The following is a 17,013-nucleotide window of genomic DNA, read 5'->3' as shown; positions in this document are numbered from 1 at the left end:
TCCAGAATACTTAATCTCATATATTAACTCGGTTTGTTGCACAATTCTTGAAACTTCCAACGCACTCTTGAATCAACTGATGTCATATTTCTGGGGTGGGTAATATTTCGTAATCTCACTGGTAGCTTGTGTTGCAAGAAGATCAGTAATATATAATTAACAATCTTTAGAAATGAAAATTGAATTATTGTCATGGCATATGATGGCACATCCAGCGTTCTATATATATATAGACTTTAAATGAGTGATATGCTGCATATTCATAGTACGTATTGGTATAACAAACACAAAAATAAAAAAATGGCAGCAGTTAATATGACCATGCAATAAACTGTATCCATACCATGTATAAATACTTAGCACAATACAAGCACTATACTACTGTGATAGATGGCAGATCTAAGATTGGAACATAAAATACTTGATTACTTGCTGCTTACCTGAAAGAATAAGAAAACACAATATGACAGCAAAAACTAAACTTTTAAGCTTTGAAACATAGGAGTAACGGGTAAACAGTGCGCTGACTGGAGAGATCAACTCCCGCACTATTTGCTAGTTCTGAATAAATGCATGGCATGCTTGCTAAGGAACAAAGTTACTTAATATATTCACTGCAGGCATAAGGTCAACATCCAATTGTTAGACTGTAAAGGATACTAAATTTGTAAAATCAGGAGTGACCACATGCACTGGTGTCCTGAAAATACCAAAACATGTAGAAGATAAATTGTCATAGGAAAATGTTGAAAGATCATTCCTAAATGATTAGTACCACCACCTGAGCCACATGTCATTTCATCTGAGTTGTCTTGGCACTGATTATAGCCATCACACACATGTCTGCTGCTTATACACATGCCGTTTTTACACTTGAACTGGTCTCTCAGGCATAGGTCATACTTCACTGAAAGCAGAATGACATAATTTAAAAGAAAATAAAACTTTTGTTTGTCACCTCATTTTCATTTAGAAGATAAACAGCAGCTATTCAAATGCACAGTACAATATCACAGTGATGGCATTACTTTTATTATGCCAAATCTACTTAAATAGTTTTAAACTGCAATATATATATATATATATATATATATATATATATATATATATATATATATATATATATATATATATATATATATATATATATATATATATATATATATATATATATATATATATATATATATATATATATATATATATATATATATATATATTTGTATATTCTCTCTGCCTGTGTAAAAATATAACAAAAATGAATTCAAATTTGACATATCTTTTCACAAATATAACCCATTAACGGGATAATGTACTGTACATTTTGAAATGACAGAGTATTAGTTGACCTTAAATCACATGTTAGTTTCATAACATACAGAAGAGGTAAAAAGCACAGATTGTCAGCTTAGGACTATTGCACACAAGTTTTTAATATCATAATGATATCTTTATTACTCTGCAGGATACTATGCTATTAAAAAGCTGTACAGTGAGTAATAACTATACATAAACAATATTCCCACCAAAGGAAATATAGCAGCATGTCTATGCAGACAAAAGATCTGAAAGTATGTAACCTAAACCAGGATAAATAAAAAATATCAAAAGGTAAAAGCAGTTCAGTTGATAGGGTGATACTTCAGGAAATCCCTGTAAGGTAATAACTGAAGAGTAGGTTAATTTAGTCTCATGCCCAGATAAGTACAGCACTGTTGTTAAGTCATTCTGTTGAGAGCAATCCAGTAAAAAACCAAAGCCTAAAAAACATACTCCTAGGAGGAGGTCGACTTGGGGTAGATGGTGTAGGTGTTGGAGGTGTAAAGGGGATATATGGAGTAGATACAGGGCAATCGCTTTCATCTGAGCCATCAAAGCAGTCCCTCCTGCCGTCACAACGAGCATTCCTTGATATGCACCGCCCACCACGGCACTGAAACTCGTATGGCTGACACCCTAAAGAAGCAGTTTGGGTAAAATTTCAATTTAAAGACTGAGGAAGCTTATTCAATGGAAAGTAGATTCCATAAACAATGCAAATCTAGTTTGAAAAGCATCCTATACAAAAAAAAATTCACATGAACAAAGGACATATAGGTAATCATTTAACACTTTTAACATACTAGAATGACTTCATCTTCAAGAATAATACTCAGTACATATCCTCACAAATACTGTAAATAAAACATGGCAAACTGCTCTTATCAAAATTCATGGTATTTTAAGACAAATATCAACATGAAAAGCTTACTCAATTAAAACACTGCAAAACGAAAAGCACCACAATACAAACATGAGTACAGTCGTGATTCAAATACTTTCGAGTCTTTAAAGCAGTTGACAAATGCAGAATCAATTTTAATTATGCAAATTCAGAAGACTGCTGAACAGTCACACAACCACCTTTCAATTGTGTTACAACATGAACAGTGCATGTATATCAAAATCATATAATTCAGCTATTTTAGAGTTAATTCTTCCAGTAAATCACTGTAATTTTTTAAACAGTTACCTAAAAATTAGCACCTTACAGTAAATTAGTTAATTAAGGTATTTAATTATCTGTCACAGAACTATTTATTCATTAAAATTAATTAGTCAGAATCTGTTACTTGAAGTAGCATTCATTCACTCCCTGCCCAAGGTTTGCAAAAGAATTAGATACTATTGCAATTTAATGATAAATAGCTATTATTTTACTGAACAAGTAACCATATCTCTTGAATTTGTATGGTACAAATTCTCAAAGCAAACACACACACACACACACACACACATATATATATATATATATACACATGCAGCAGTCCCCGGTTATCGGCAAAGGTTCTATTCCTGGGGGGTGTGCCAATACGTGAAAACTGCCATTAACCAAAACTTGGTGATTTATGGTGCCATAATGGCACTTATGGCATCAATAACTGGTTATCGGTGCCATTAGCACCCTTATCGCGCCATAAATAAGCAATCTTATGGCCCCATAAATAAGCACCCTTATGGCACGCCATAAGAATGCTTATGGTGCCAATAACCATAACTAGGCCCATAAATCACTGATTTTATGGCGCTAGACAAGCACCATAAAACCGGATTGCCAATAAATGAGTCTGCTGATAACCAGGTACTGTCTGCATGTATGTATGTATGTATGTATGTATGTATGTATGTATGTATGTATGTATATAAATATATATATATATATATATATATTATATATATATATATATATATATATATTATATATACATATATTTGAGGCATTTCATGCAAGCGGGTTAACCTGCCCAACCTTAGTTTTCAGTAATTAGCAGTCAAAGTTAATTACTGAGTACATACTACCGAATAAAGTGGCGCCATGTATTACTATTATACATCAAATTAAATGTTTAGGCTAGATCTTTCATGCCATTGATTTTTTTATTAATATTTAATATTTTTTTGGTTACAGCCTAATTTTTTATTTACCAACCCCTCTATTTTTTTCTTCAGCAAGTCATGATGTTAGGCTGTTTTTTAAATAAAGAGTGTATGGAATAAGAAGTGCTCTCTAAAACATTTATGCTGTGCCTAATTCCAGATTTTATCAAATTTGTTAAGTAAAAAAATATTAACCCCTAATGGATGGGTAGCGTCTCAAAAGTATTAATAACAGGTTTGGGGTGGTGGATGGGATGCTGTAGTAGCGAAGCAATATTAAGCGCCATCGATTTGGAAAGAATCGGGCGGGAAAAAGGTACTAATACTTCTATAGCCCATAAATTCACTAATGGCAACTTTTACACCGGATAAAATCACTAATCTAATCTGGCATCCCAGACTTCAGTTCTGCTTCTGATTTCAAGAGAGAATGTACTGCGGCTCTGTCACACATGACGTCTTTTTGTAAATTTGCTCATAAATATACCAAGAGGTTGCTGTTGGTTTTCATTCTTGTATCTCACGATAGTATGTCAGTTGTTAATGTAATTTTGCAAAGAAAAATGCAAAGAAATAGAAAAAATGTACATATAAAAAAAGCTACTGAATCTTCATTTTCGGTAAATTTACGTAAATATTTTTCAACAAATATCCTAAGAATTTGTTACTCATTTTATTTCTTATCTGTTTTGATATTGTGTGAGTTGTTATTATTATTATTATACAAAATAAAATAAAGTAATTTATTAGAAAAAAACATATATAAGTTGGTAAAATTTACAATTGTCTTGTAAAAGAGGCCCCAAAATGGGTTGTACAAAGTCATTTTCAACTTCTCGTGGAAGGTATATAAAAGGTTTTAGACCTTTTTTCTTTCACCATATGCAATTACATACATACATAACTCTCTCCTTCCATTGATGCTTTTTTTTTTCGTAAATTTGCCGACCTCAAGTTTACCTGGCCTGATGAGCTGCATATTGATTTGTTTACCCATCCAGTGAGGGTTAAAAAGAAGTTGGGCATTATCAACAGCTACCATATCATAACACTTTCTGGGGCTCATACATGAGGGGCATGGTGTCTTGGCTTTCATGTGATGCTTGGTGGGACCCACAACAACACAGGACTCTTCACTATTATACTTTCGTTTGGCAATGTTCTTCCACCAAATTGGACCACTAACTCGCTTTTTAAGTGGTTCCTAGCTCCAAATATCATCCTCACTCTCACTTCCACTACTCGACAGTAGCAGGGCTATTGACCTCTTAGTTAGAACTCCTTCTGGGCAAAAATGCAGGAAAACAGCAAAAATCAAAATGAAAAAATCAAGTGTACTCAGGTTTAAAGTCCGTAAGAAAAGTCTGAGGGTGCATGTCAGACCACAACACTTGAGGCGCACTGTGATTGGCCAAGCAGAGAGGCGCAATAGAATACTTTGCTCTCATTGGCTGCGGCACCCTTCCAGGTTAGAACACTTTTGTGCTCGATCTAAAGTTAGTCTGCTCATCATGTTAGATCAAAACAAGCCACTTTAAACTTTACTACATCATGCAGGATGTTTACTTTTGCCTTTTCTGACATCAATACAAGGTAATTGAATCTAAGTACAACAGGTTCCTGCCTATAAATTTAACCTGCCATTTTTGATGGTTAGAACACTTTTGCAACATGCCTCATGTAAAATATATTATATATATTATATATATTATATATATATATATGATATATATATATAATAATATATATATAAGATAGAAATATATATATATATATATACCACACATACACAGTGTACCTCGAGATACGAAAGCAAATACGAAAAATTTTACGGCTCTACATACAAAAATTGCTCAAGATACGAAAGGTTGTTGCTGTAAAGTCCGAGATTCGCCCGGACCACCGATAACAATTTTGAAACTCGCCACCATCCTCCCGCTCTCCCATTGGTTCCTGATGCTAGTCACCGCCATGAGATCCTTCTCTCCTATTGGTCAGCATCCCTCCCACCATGCATCTACTAGTACGTAGCAGCGTTCTTCTTCAGCCATTGCTTCTCACCAGTGTTATCGTACGCACACAGAATTCGTTCGTTCACATATATCATTTCGTTTGTTAATGTAAATTCGTGTTAAGTGATTTCGTTGTGATACTTTATTGTGTTGTGTGAGAACCTAATTAGTATACGTACTACATAACTTAATTACGTACAGTTGCTGAAGTTCACAGAAAGAAGAGAATGCTTTCTATGCAGACAAAAATGGAGATAATAAAAAAGTATTAAGCTGGCTTGTGGTTGAGTGTGATTTCTAAGGAATACGGCCGAAATCCGTCGATGATAGGCACCATCCTAAAGCAGAAAGAAGCCATCAAAGCACCTACACCTTCCAAGGGCGTGACTATTTTGTCCAACAAGAGGAGCCATGTGCATGATGAAATGGAGAGGCTGCTTCTTCTATGGATTGAGGACAAAGAAATCGATGGCGATACGATAACTGAGACGGCAATCTGCCACAAGGCCAGCGCTATTTTTGGCGATTTGATTGCCCAAGCTGATGATGACAGAGGAGAGGGTGACATTGACAGCAACCCCAGAGTTCAAGGCTTCTCATGGGTGGTTCGAAAAATTCCGTAAACGGACTGGCATCCATTCGGTGGTGAAGAAATTGAAACATTGTGAAATACATAAAGTATAAAAAAGTAAAAAAAAATGTAAAAATAAAAAAAAGAAAAAAAAAAATTTAATTTTAAGTTTTTTGTAAAGTTAAGTGTTACAGTTTTGTTGACGTGTTTTGTAAAGTTTAGTTTGTTTTTCTGACATTTTTTTTTGTGTTTCATAAAGTTAAGTGTATGTATCTGCCGTTTGTCCTCCTCCTCTGTCGCCACTTTCGGAGATAGCCTCACTCGAAAGGTAAGCTTCCACATTTTACTACATATGTACGTACAGTATTTCTTGTATACCATGTACACTAATACTCTTTATTTACAGGTAATTAGCAGTACATATTAAGTTAGGTATTAAATGGTCCAAATTGTTGTAGTATTTCATTGTTTATAGGTTAATTTAGCTTTATTATGAAATTACTGGGTGTTTTTGGAGGGCTTGGAACGGATTAGCCATATTACATGTAAAATGTGGTTCAAGATACGAAAAACTCATGATACGAAGGGCGCCTCGGAACGGATTAATTTTGTATCTCGAGGTACCACTGTATATATATATAATGGCACCTCTGTTAGGGAAGTCATGGTGCCATAACTCTACTATCAGCCCCTTATGGCACCGATAACTGAAACTCAGCACTTTATGGTACCATAAATCGCAGATTTTATGGCACTAAACACGCGCCATAAAACTGGATCAGCATTAACCAAGACGGCCGATAACTGGGGACTGCCTTTGTGTGTGTGTGTGTGTGTGTGTGTGTGTGTGTGTGGTGTGTATATATATATATATATATATATATATATATATATATATATATATATATATATATATATGTATTCTTATAAAATAAGTTTTATAATGCAATTATAATTGTGGTAATATGATTAATTCACCTCAGAACCTGTGCATCATGTTATGAAATGTATGTTTTTGTGTTCAGATTCCCACATTTAAAGATAACACATGTTAAGTAGTGTAACTTTTCATTTTGAAATATACGCAAGACAGAGAGAGAGAGTACGAACTTATATGTAAGCCTCTGGAGAGGGTTGTTTTTCACATCTTGAGAATACCTTTGCTAAGCTGATTTTTGAATCATCCTAAATGCAGCTCCTATAACGAAACAAGGGGTCCTTGTTCATAGAAATATGCGAACATAGCAAAAGAGGCCCCATACTCGATATCCCTATAGAGATGACGTAATATGTTTTCGTCTTGCTAACTGCCTCATATGCCGATACGCATATGGAGATAGAGAACCATTCATTCGATTCCAAGACCTAGCCGCTTGCATTAGAAATATCCCTCTCTCTCTCTCAAAATCTCTTCTCTCTCTCGCTCGCTCACTCAAGATTACCGTAACGTAATTCACGTTTATTTATAATGTGGTCTCTCATTCATATATAATTCTTAGTAATATATGTGTTGTTTGTGGAATCTGAACATTGTGTTATTTTTATTAGTTTTGTGAAGGTGCCCACGAAAGTGTAGACGTATGTAACAGGCCTTTTGTTTGAGTGAGAAGTTGCAGCTGCGTATACAGGTATTTTTCAAATGTTTTGAAGTGCACTTCGAGGTTTTATTTTATGTGTGGATAAAATTATAATTTTTATGCAAATTTTCTTTTGCTTTGTTTTTTTTGACAAGTCCATTTTATATGCTTAATGTTCGAACTGTCAATGCTTTAATTGTTTTCATATTATGCATTATGTTTTTTTGCATTGTCTTTATTTTGTTTAATTAGTTTGAATAATATTCTATTGTGTAATTATCTGAATCTAACACTTACAAATTAATTTGCATTTAATTAAATTTCATTTCAAATTTAATTACTGCTTTGTGATTTGATTTAATTAATTCTCCTAAAAAAATTTTGATTTAATTTTGCTTAATAATTAATTCAAGAATCAATTAAACTTCTATTTTCAAGTAATAATAATTTCCCTGAGATTGTGAATTTTACTTATAAATTTTAAATTTACAAATAAATTTTTGTATTTAAAATTTATATGAGCATTTCATTTAACCACCAGTATCATATTTTATTTTTTGTTTAGGTAGAAATATAGAGTAGTAATTGTGCCGTTTCCCTCAAATGAATCAGAATCAAGGAAAAACTTAGATTTGAAACTGCAGAAGGAGTGATGCCCTTTAATTAAGATTACCTCACATCCATTTTAATGAACTTAGATGATTGTTTTCTTGACTGATCTGTTCTATAAGGGATCACTGTTACCTTTAGAATATTCAGTCATTTAGTAATTGTGATGAAGGGTCAGGTGTCGGGCTGTAGTGAGTTAAGCAATAACCAAGTACTTGATCAAACTGTGCCCCAAGTACAAAGGGTGTCCTAGACCCAGGAATAAAAGGGTCTCTTGTGCTAGCAAGTACAAAATTTTAAGGTAAGTAGGGTAACGCCAGATACTTGGCAATTTGGGTTAACAAATATTAATGGTGTCCAGACACAGATCTTTGACTACTTCGTGCACCAAGTATTAATGGTATCCAGACCCAGATGCTCTAGGCCACTTTGTCACAATATATATATGTATATTATATATATATATATATGTATGTAGTATGTAGTATGTATGTATATATATATATATATATATATATATATATATACATATATATAATATTATATATATATATATATATAATATATTATTATATATATATATATAATATATATATTATATATATATATATATATTATATATATATATATATATTATATATATATATTATATATCATATATATATTATTATATATATATATATATATATAGTACATATAGTATATATATATATATAGTATAGATATATATATATACTATATACTATATATATATATATATATATATATATATATATATATATAGATAGGCAGTCCCGGTCATCAGTGGGGGTTCCATTTCAATGGTACCTCTATTAGGTATGTATTGGCACCAATACTACTCTATTATTCTGGCGGCAAAAATTGCTGATTTTTGGCACTAAAAACCAGACTGCCAATAATCGAGGCCACTGATAAACTGGGGACTGCCTGTACACACACACACACACACATGCACACACACACAAACATACACACACATACATATATATATATATATATATATTTATATATATATATATAGTGGTACCTCAAGATACAAAATTAATACGTTCCGAGGCGCCCTTCGTATCATAAGTTTTACGTATCTTGAACCACATTTTACATGTAAAATGGCTAATCCGTTCCAAGCCCTCCAAAAACACCCCAGTAAATTTCATAATAAAGCTAAATTGACCCATAAACAATGAAATATTACAACAATTTGGACCATTCAATACCCAACTTAATACATACTAGTAGTACTAATATGTATGTACCTGTAAATAAAGTGTATTAGTGTACATGGTATACAAGAAATACTGTACGTGCATACGTACATAGGTAGTAAAATGTGGAAGCTTACCTTTCGAGTGAGGCTATCTCCGAAAGTGGCGACAGAGGAGGAGGACAAACGGCAGATACGTACACTTCAACTTTACAAAACACATTAAAAAATGTCAGGAAAACATAAACTAAACTTTACGAAACACATTTACAAAACTGTAACACTTAACTTTACAAAAAACTTAAAATAATTTTTTTTTTTGTCCTTTTTTTATTTTTAATTCTTTTTTATACTTATTTATACTTTACGTTTTCGTAGTATCACTTGGTTCTTCCTTTTTGCTTAGTCCTACTAAAGGCCTCTTTAAAAAATAACTATCCAAGGAAGATTGCTTCTGCCAGCTTTTGACAATGTTCCTGAAATGACTCAGGCAAACGTCATCGAACTGTGCAAGCATATGACTTGTGTAAGCCTTTTCGGGGTGTCTCTTTTCTATGAATGATTGCACCTTATGAAAAGCAGCTAAAGCATCCTTAATTTCTGCCGTTGTCATAGAGTTGTCCTCCTCCTCCTCGCCGCTGCTAGAGAACTCTTCTTGAACGACATTATGTTGCATGGCCTCCAACTCCTTCAGGTCATCCGTCGTAAGCTCCTCTTGGTGCTCCTCGAGAAGGTCATTGATGTCGTCCTCGTCGATGACCAGCCCCATGGACTTGCCGAGTGTAACGATCTCGTCAAGATCTGAATGCGAAACAGTTTCAGGATCGTCAACTGTTCCTGAATCTGCAGCACCAGCTTCGCCCACATCGAATCCCTCAATGTCTCAGGTGGATACGGCATCAGGCCAGAGTTTCCTCCACGAGGAATTCAAGGTTTGCCTCGAAACCTCCTGCCAAGCTTGGTCGATGAGTCGGATGCATATCACAACATCGAAATGCTTCTTCCAAAATTCACGCAAGGTGAGGTTTGTGGTATCAGTGATGTCGAAACATCTCTTGAAAAGATGTTTCATATACAGCTTCTTGAAGTTCAATATCACTTGCTGGTCCATGGGCTGGAGGAGAGGGGTGGTGTTAGGCGGAAGATAAAGAACCTTGATAAACAAATACTTCGCTAGGATATCTTCCTCGAGGCCAGGAGGGTGAGCAGGGGCATTGTCCAACAACAGCAGACATTTCAGAGGGAGGAGCTTCTCTTCCAAGAATTTCTTTACTGTCGGGCCGAAACACAGCGGTGACCAAAAGTCTCGTTACCCAGGCTTTCGCATTAGCCCTCCACATCACTGGAAACTTCTCCTTAAGCACTTTGTGGGCCTTGAAGGCTCAAGGAGTCTCCGAATGATACACAAGTAGGGGCTTCACCTTGCAATCCCCACTGGCATTGGAACAAAGTGCGAGTGTAAGCCTGTCTTTCATAGGCTTATGCCCGGGTAGCTTCTTCTTTTCCTGCATGATATACGTCCGACGAGGTATTTTTTTTCCAAAAAAGGCCAGTCTCATCATAGTTGAAGACTTGCTGTGAACTGTAGCCTTCTTTGAGAGTCATCTAGTCGAACGTCTTAATAAAGGCTTGGCCGCTTTCGTGACCGATCTGGCCGCCTCCCCATGCCGCACCACTGAATGGATGCCAGTCCGTTTACAGAATTTTTCGAACCACCCATGAGAAGCCTTGAACTCTGGGGTTGGCGTCGATGTCCCTTGTACTCTGTCGTCTTCGGCCTGGGCAATCAAATCGACGAAAATAGCGCTGGCCTTGTGGCAGATTGTCGTCTCGGTTATCGTATCGCCAGCTTTCATCCAGACAAGAAGAAGCCTTTCCATTTCATCGTGCACGTGGCTCCTCTTGCTGGACTAAATAGTCATGCCCTTGGAAGGTGTAGCTGCTTAGATGACATCCTTCTGCTTAAGGATGGTGCCTATTGTCGACAGATTTCGGCCGTATTCCTTGGCAATCACACCAGCTTCATATTTTTTAATGATCTCCATCTTCATCTCCAAAAAAAGCATCTTCTTTCCTACTTCAACTTTCTTGGGACCCATGACTACGTATATACTGTACGTAATTAATTTATGAAGTACGTGTACGTATGAAGTAAAGTTCTCACACAACACGATAAAGTAGTACTACAATGAAATCACAAACGAATTTACATTAATAAACGAAATCGTATAGAACGAACGAATTCCGCGTGCTTATGATACCAAAGATGCTGCAAAGCGGCCGAAAAAGCACACCGCTATGTAGATGCATGACGGGATCATGGGAGAGATGCTGACCAATAGGAGAGAAGGATCTTATGGCAGTGACAAGCATCAGGAACCAATGGGAGAGCGGGAGGATGGTGGCAAGTCTACTCAGTTGGCAGCGAGCGAGTTTTAAAATTGTTATCGGTGGTCCGGGCGAATCTCGGACTTTACAGCAACAACCTTTCGTATCTTGAACAATTTTCGTATTAAGAGCCGCAAAAATCTTCGTATTTGCTTTCGAATCTCGAGTTTTTCATAAACTCGTAAGCTGAGCCTTTCGTATCTCGAGGTACCACTGCATTTATATTCTGGAGTGTCATTACCTTGAATTAGTGTAGTAAATAATTTAGCCCTGTCACCTGCTTAAACTACTTTCTTCTCTTGGGGCTGGTTCAAAAGTCTTGTATAAGTACTGGCCAAAGATTATGAATTTTTAAAATTGTAAACTGCTTCTAAGTCTCACCCAATGTACATTTTCTTCCCCTTTTTGTCCTAAATAACATCAGAGAATTTTTAACCATCTTGCTACTACACTTTTGCAAGAAGTGAATGAACACTAACATTAATAATCATTAATTAGAGTACAAAAACATGCAACCTGCAAACCTGAAAACATTTAAACAATTCAAAACAGAAAGAGAGAGAGAGAGAGAGAGCAATCATCATTACTATGGAGAAGTTTAGTAAAGCTTCCCAAGTCACACTGCTGGGCTTGCATGAAGGATTTGTTCTTCAAATGAAAAATGAAAAGGGGCTGGGCAGTTTAAAGGAATAAAGTGAAAGAGACCATTAGGAATAAATGAACAGTCAAAGGAAAGTAATACAATTGTGGCCAAAGGTGTTACAAAGAACCTTTGTTATTGCCTACAGTGTATCAAGCAAGGCGCTGAAAAATAGTATCACTAATATAGTTGCAAAACTAAACTAGCAGGTACACACTAGATTCACAGTTATCTTCATCAGATCCATCACTGCAATCTTGTCGGCCATCACAATGATGAAATTGTTCAATGCAAAACCCATTTCTACATGTAAACTGGTCCAGAGTGCAAGATTCTCGTGGAGGTGGTACACCTGGATCTGCTGTAACTGATTTTTGAACTTATGTAGAGGATTTCAAGAAAAGCAAATACAGTATTACATAAATATAGCACAAAACACCATGATAAAACTTGTCACCAGAAATTAGTATTAACTGCCAATTACCTGAAGCAAATTTATGCTGTTATTGTGTTTTAATTTAAGAATACATGCATATTCAGAGGATCTGAATTGGCTTAATAAAATATCTGAATTATAAAAGAGGAGCACTGAGAATAGAGTAAAACTTTAATTATGAATACAAAATAATTTTCTTTTCAGAGTAATTCACTAACGAATTTCTAATGTTTGTGGGACCTGACACCCAAACAGTATACTATTTGTAGCAAAGTTTGTCCAAACTTGAGGTAAGGTGGGGATGTTGTTGCAAATGCACTTTCTGAGAACCAAATTCACCAACAGGGGTATCTCATCTCCATACAACCAGGTAACCCACTAAGGGTGAACTAGAAATTTCTGTCCACTCTACAGAAGGAAGCCTAGAATACCAATGACATACGACCCAATTTCTCTATTTCAGGCTTCTACCTCCCTCCCTTTAAAAAACATCCCTAACAATTATGATCAAGCTACTACTATATAAAAACACAATAGCAATAATCCCTTAAACCATAATAACAGTTGCATACAATGGGACATTGCACCACCACAACTAATTGCCATTGAAGCTCAATAGAAATATTACATTTATTTATAGACCACATTCTAAGCCTGAAAGCTAAAGAACATAAGGTAAAAAAAAGTTATTAAGGGTGAATGCTATAAACAGTGTAAAGGACCTCCATAAATGTAAGATAATAAGTTAAAATAAAATTGCAGTACCTTTCTCGACATGGCACAGGGTTGACAGTGATAAAGCAGATAATGGTGCATAAATCAGTGAGTAAATATTTGAACATCTTCATGACAGCAATCATTTTGATACCATGAAAGACAGGATATTTCTGGCCAGTAATACGTATATACAACTCTGTCTTGGAAAATACTTCAAAAAGGGTTGAATGATTTTTTTAAAAGGAGCTACTATACCTCAAAAAAAAAAAAAAAAAACTACTCTGCTGTGCTTCAAATATGATACTCCTACTGGATAATGTAGCAGAGAACCAAAGTGGAACCTTTCTCTGAAGAAGCCTTTGTGGGAGATCCAAGTAATAATCTTTACATAGTAAGGGATGCATATTCCATAAGATGCCTCTCATGGGGACAAATGGTTAATGAGTGTACAACTCCAACATATCTCTTGGTATCTACTTTAAAATAACACTTTAAAAATCTGTATCTAAACATTCTTAAAACTGAATGTAAGTCACCAAAGAGATCACCACTTGATCTGATAGCTACGTGCACGAAGATCTGCCATGATAGTATGATTCTTCAGTGATTCGCTGATGTGGATCTGGTGATATCATATAAGGCTTCTCCGAAGCCGTTTTAGAATATCTTAACAGATAAGAATTGCAAAACCTCTGGAGAGCAAAATAAAAAATGCTATATGAAGCTGTGTATTCCTAAACAAATGTTGCAATTTGTTCCTGAAAAGTATTGAAAATCAAGCTTGAGCTGACCACCCTCAAGATGACAGATGGATAACACTTCCATGATTAATTTGTGGATGCAGGTATAAGAAAAACTGAAATGGGATGGAATGCATAAACTTACTCCATTTGTTCTTAGAACTAATTGTAATAACACCTCTGTTTACTGCATTTACTACAATTTTTACCCTGACCACATTTGTCGCTATCTACTTGGGTACTAATTGGCTGGATAGGGGCAGTCATAAAAATGGGAATTGAATGATATAGAGCTAATGGGTTTCATGTTGCCTGGAATGTTAGGGCAGTAATAATTTCTTAAGTGAAGGCAGAGCCTAAAGCTGAAGATGGATAAATTTCTGGTTCAACAAATAGCCATGAATTTTAGTAAGTTCTCCTCCAAGAAGAAACTTACTATGAAACAGACATGAAAACATTTAAGACACGTTAGAAGGCCATGTTAAAAGGGTTTAGGGAAGGCTGCAACAAAGTAATCTCTTTCTGATATAGAACTGATGCCTGACCCAATGACAATAACTTAAGAAGCTGTACTCCAGAGGGCCATCTTTTCTATAATTTTTTTCTGAGGATTTTTGAAATTAGGACCTAATCAACTCTGGAGAAAACTTCTTAGCAAAGAACTGCACAAGAAGCTGTATCATATGTTTCCACACAAAATATTCAATCTTGCAAGTGAGAGAACTTCACTAGGGGAGATCAAACTAATTTACCTCAATCTGGGAATGTAGGAATGTGGCCAGTCTTCCAAGTTTCCTGGCCATTATGGTACCCTTAACTGAATTAGCTAAACAAATTGCTATTCCAGAAATTTAAAGAAATCCCGTGATAAATTAAGTTTCTTCCATTACCAACATGAATTGATTCTCAGTGAGTTCAAGTCCATTTCAAAACCAAAGGGGAAAAGGATTCTGGCTTAGCTGACACCAAAGTTACAGCATCTTTCAAATAGTGGACTAGTATCATTATTACTAAACAGTTTACCCCAGCTAATGTGTATGGATTCATAATCCCCCTTAAGGTAAACTAGAGTGTATGATTTTATCTTGATAAAACCATGTGTACAATCGGCAAGAAAAGTGAAGATACAGTTTTCATTAGCTTTCGAACATAGAATTTCCAATTTGTTATTTACTGAAAAGACATAATCTTAGTAAATTTACTCTAGAATATGAAAATACAATGCAAATTATATCATATAAGTTAAAACTGCAAAACAAAAATATTTAGATACTTAAAAGCATGATATAGTATGTCCGAAGTAATTGGAATTTATCATATGGATTCATTCATAGAGATCTAGAAGATAGATTATGAATTTATGATTGTAGTACTACATATCATGACGACAATATTTACTCGCTTTCCTTCATGAGAGGGAATATTATTGCATCATCCTATGTGGTGATTGTAATTATTTCAGTTTCTACAATTTATGTTTATATTCCAAAGCATTTAAAGTTAGCTGATATCAATGGCAGTAAATGTTGCAACAGCTAAGGTAGGTTGAGCAAATCTAGTTGAATTCAGAAGAGTGTTTTCTATGATGTGAGGAGGAGTCCGAGTGCTTTGGGCGAGAAAGTACAAGACTGAATATATACTAGTGTAACAGCTTTCACACTTTGATGACACTGACATTGACTTGGATGAAATGCTAGTGGCTGTTACAAAGCTACTATCATTAAAAGGAAATCTTTATTAAGGTTAAAGTAGCCAGTCAACTCGAAGATTTTTTGGCTATGCTCCCATTACAAGCAGTTCAGAGTTAGCATACACAGCTAACAAGGCTGCATTACTTTAGTGTAAAGCTGACGGATCTCCCAACACATCAGCATTTTTTGCACAATATAAAACTTCAATTACCTGTGAAATAGATATTGAGTTATTTGTGGTAATAAATATTTTTACTTTACACAGCTTTTTTACGAATGATCTGTGGATGAAAATCGATTTTCAAAATCAGAGTCTGTATCAAGAAAGCAAGAATGATTGTTGCCTCTGGTTGAAATTTTCAATGTCTTTTGACACTTTTTTAATGTTACAGCAACTGTCAAATGCAAGCAAGATTAGTGTATGGATTTCTTAAAGAATTAACTTGAATACTATGGTCCTTTTGTATTTTATCTAGCATAGTGAAGCACGATCTTGGCAGCCATATCACCCTACTTCCCAGGTATCCCTTTCCCCATCGCAAGTGCATCACCAATACTCTCTCTCTCTCTCTCTCTCTCTCTCTCTCTCTCTCTCTCCACTTCTAAAACATACATACTTTAAATATTTTAAATATATATTTTCAATCAATCTCTCTAAGAAAATATAATGAAGTAAGTAGCTATAAATAGGCCTATGCTTTCATGTATGCAGATTTTGCTTTCTCTCTCCACTTCTAAAACATATTTAAAGAAATATTATCACTCAATCTCTTAAAATATAATAAATTAAGTATCTCTATACATAGGCCTCAGCTTATGCTCACTCGCTCTTTCTCTCTCTCTCTCGTCATAATATTGCATTCATTACTATACGTATTGTTCCCCCCAATTACCACCAGCATTGTCTAAATTTTAAATAAAATCTCTCCTTATTTAAGATCCATTTCAAATTACACAAACTTTATGTCATTTTAGTATCATAAAATCACT

The 17,013-nt window shown here is 35.0% G+C and overlaps 1 protein-coding gene across 1 annotated transcript in view; it reads right to left on the bottom strand.

Moving 5' to 3' along the window:
- The window catches only part of LOC135219776 (basement membrane-specific heparan sulfate proteoglycan core protein-like), a gene marked incomplete in the record, with an annotated part of 1,285,796 nt that overhangs the window by 562,583 nt on the left and 706,200 nt on the right, over positions 1-17,013 (bottom strand). Inside the window, 2 exon segments of the mRNA XM_064256828.1 lie at positions 1,774-1,956; positions 12,657-12,806. Of these exon segments, the coding sequence (XP_064112898.1) occupies positions 1,774-1,956; positions 12,657-12,806 (333 nt within the window).

This window comes from Macrobrachium nipponense, chromosome 1 (assembly GCF_015104395.2).
Source record: "Macrobrachium nipponense isolate FS-2020 chromosome 1, ASM1510439v2, whole genome shotgun sequence".
In the NCBI taxonomy this organism is placed as follows: Eukaryota; Metazoa; Arthropoda; class Malacostraca; order Decapoda; family Palaemonidae; genus Macrobrachium; species Macrobrachium nipponense.
Note: the sequence above shows the minus strand (reverse complement) of the source record. Positions and strands in the feature narration are given on the sequence as shown.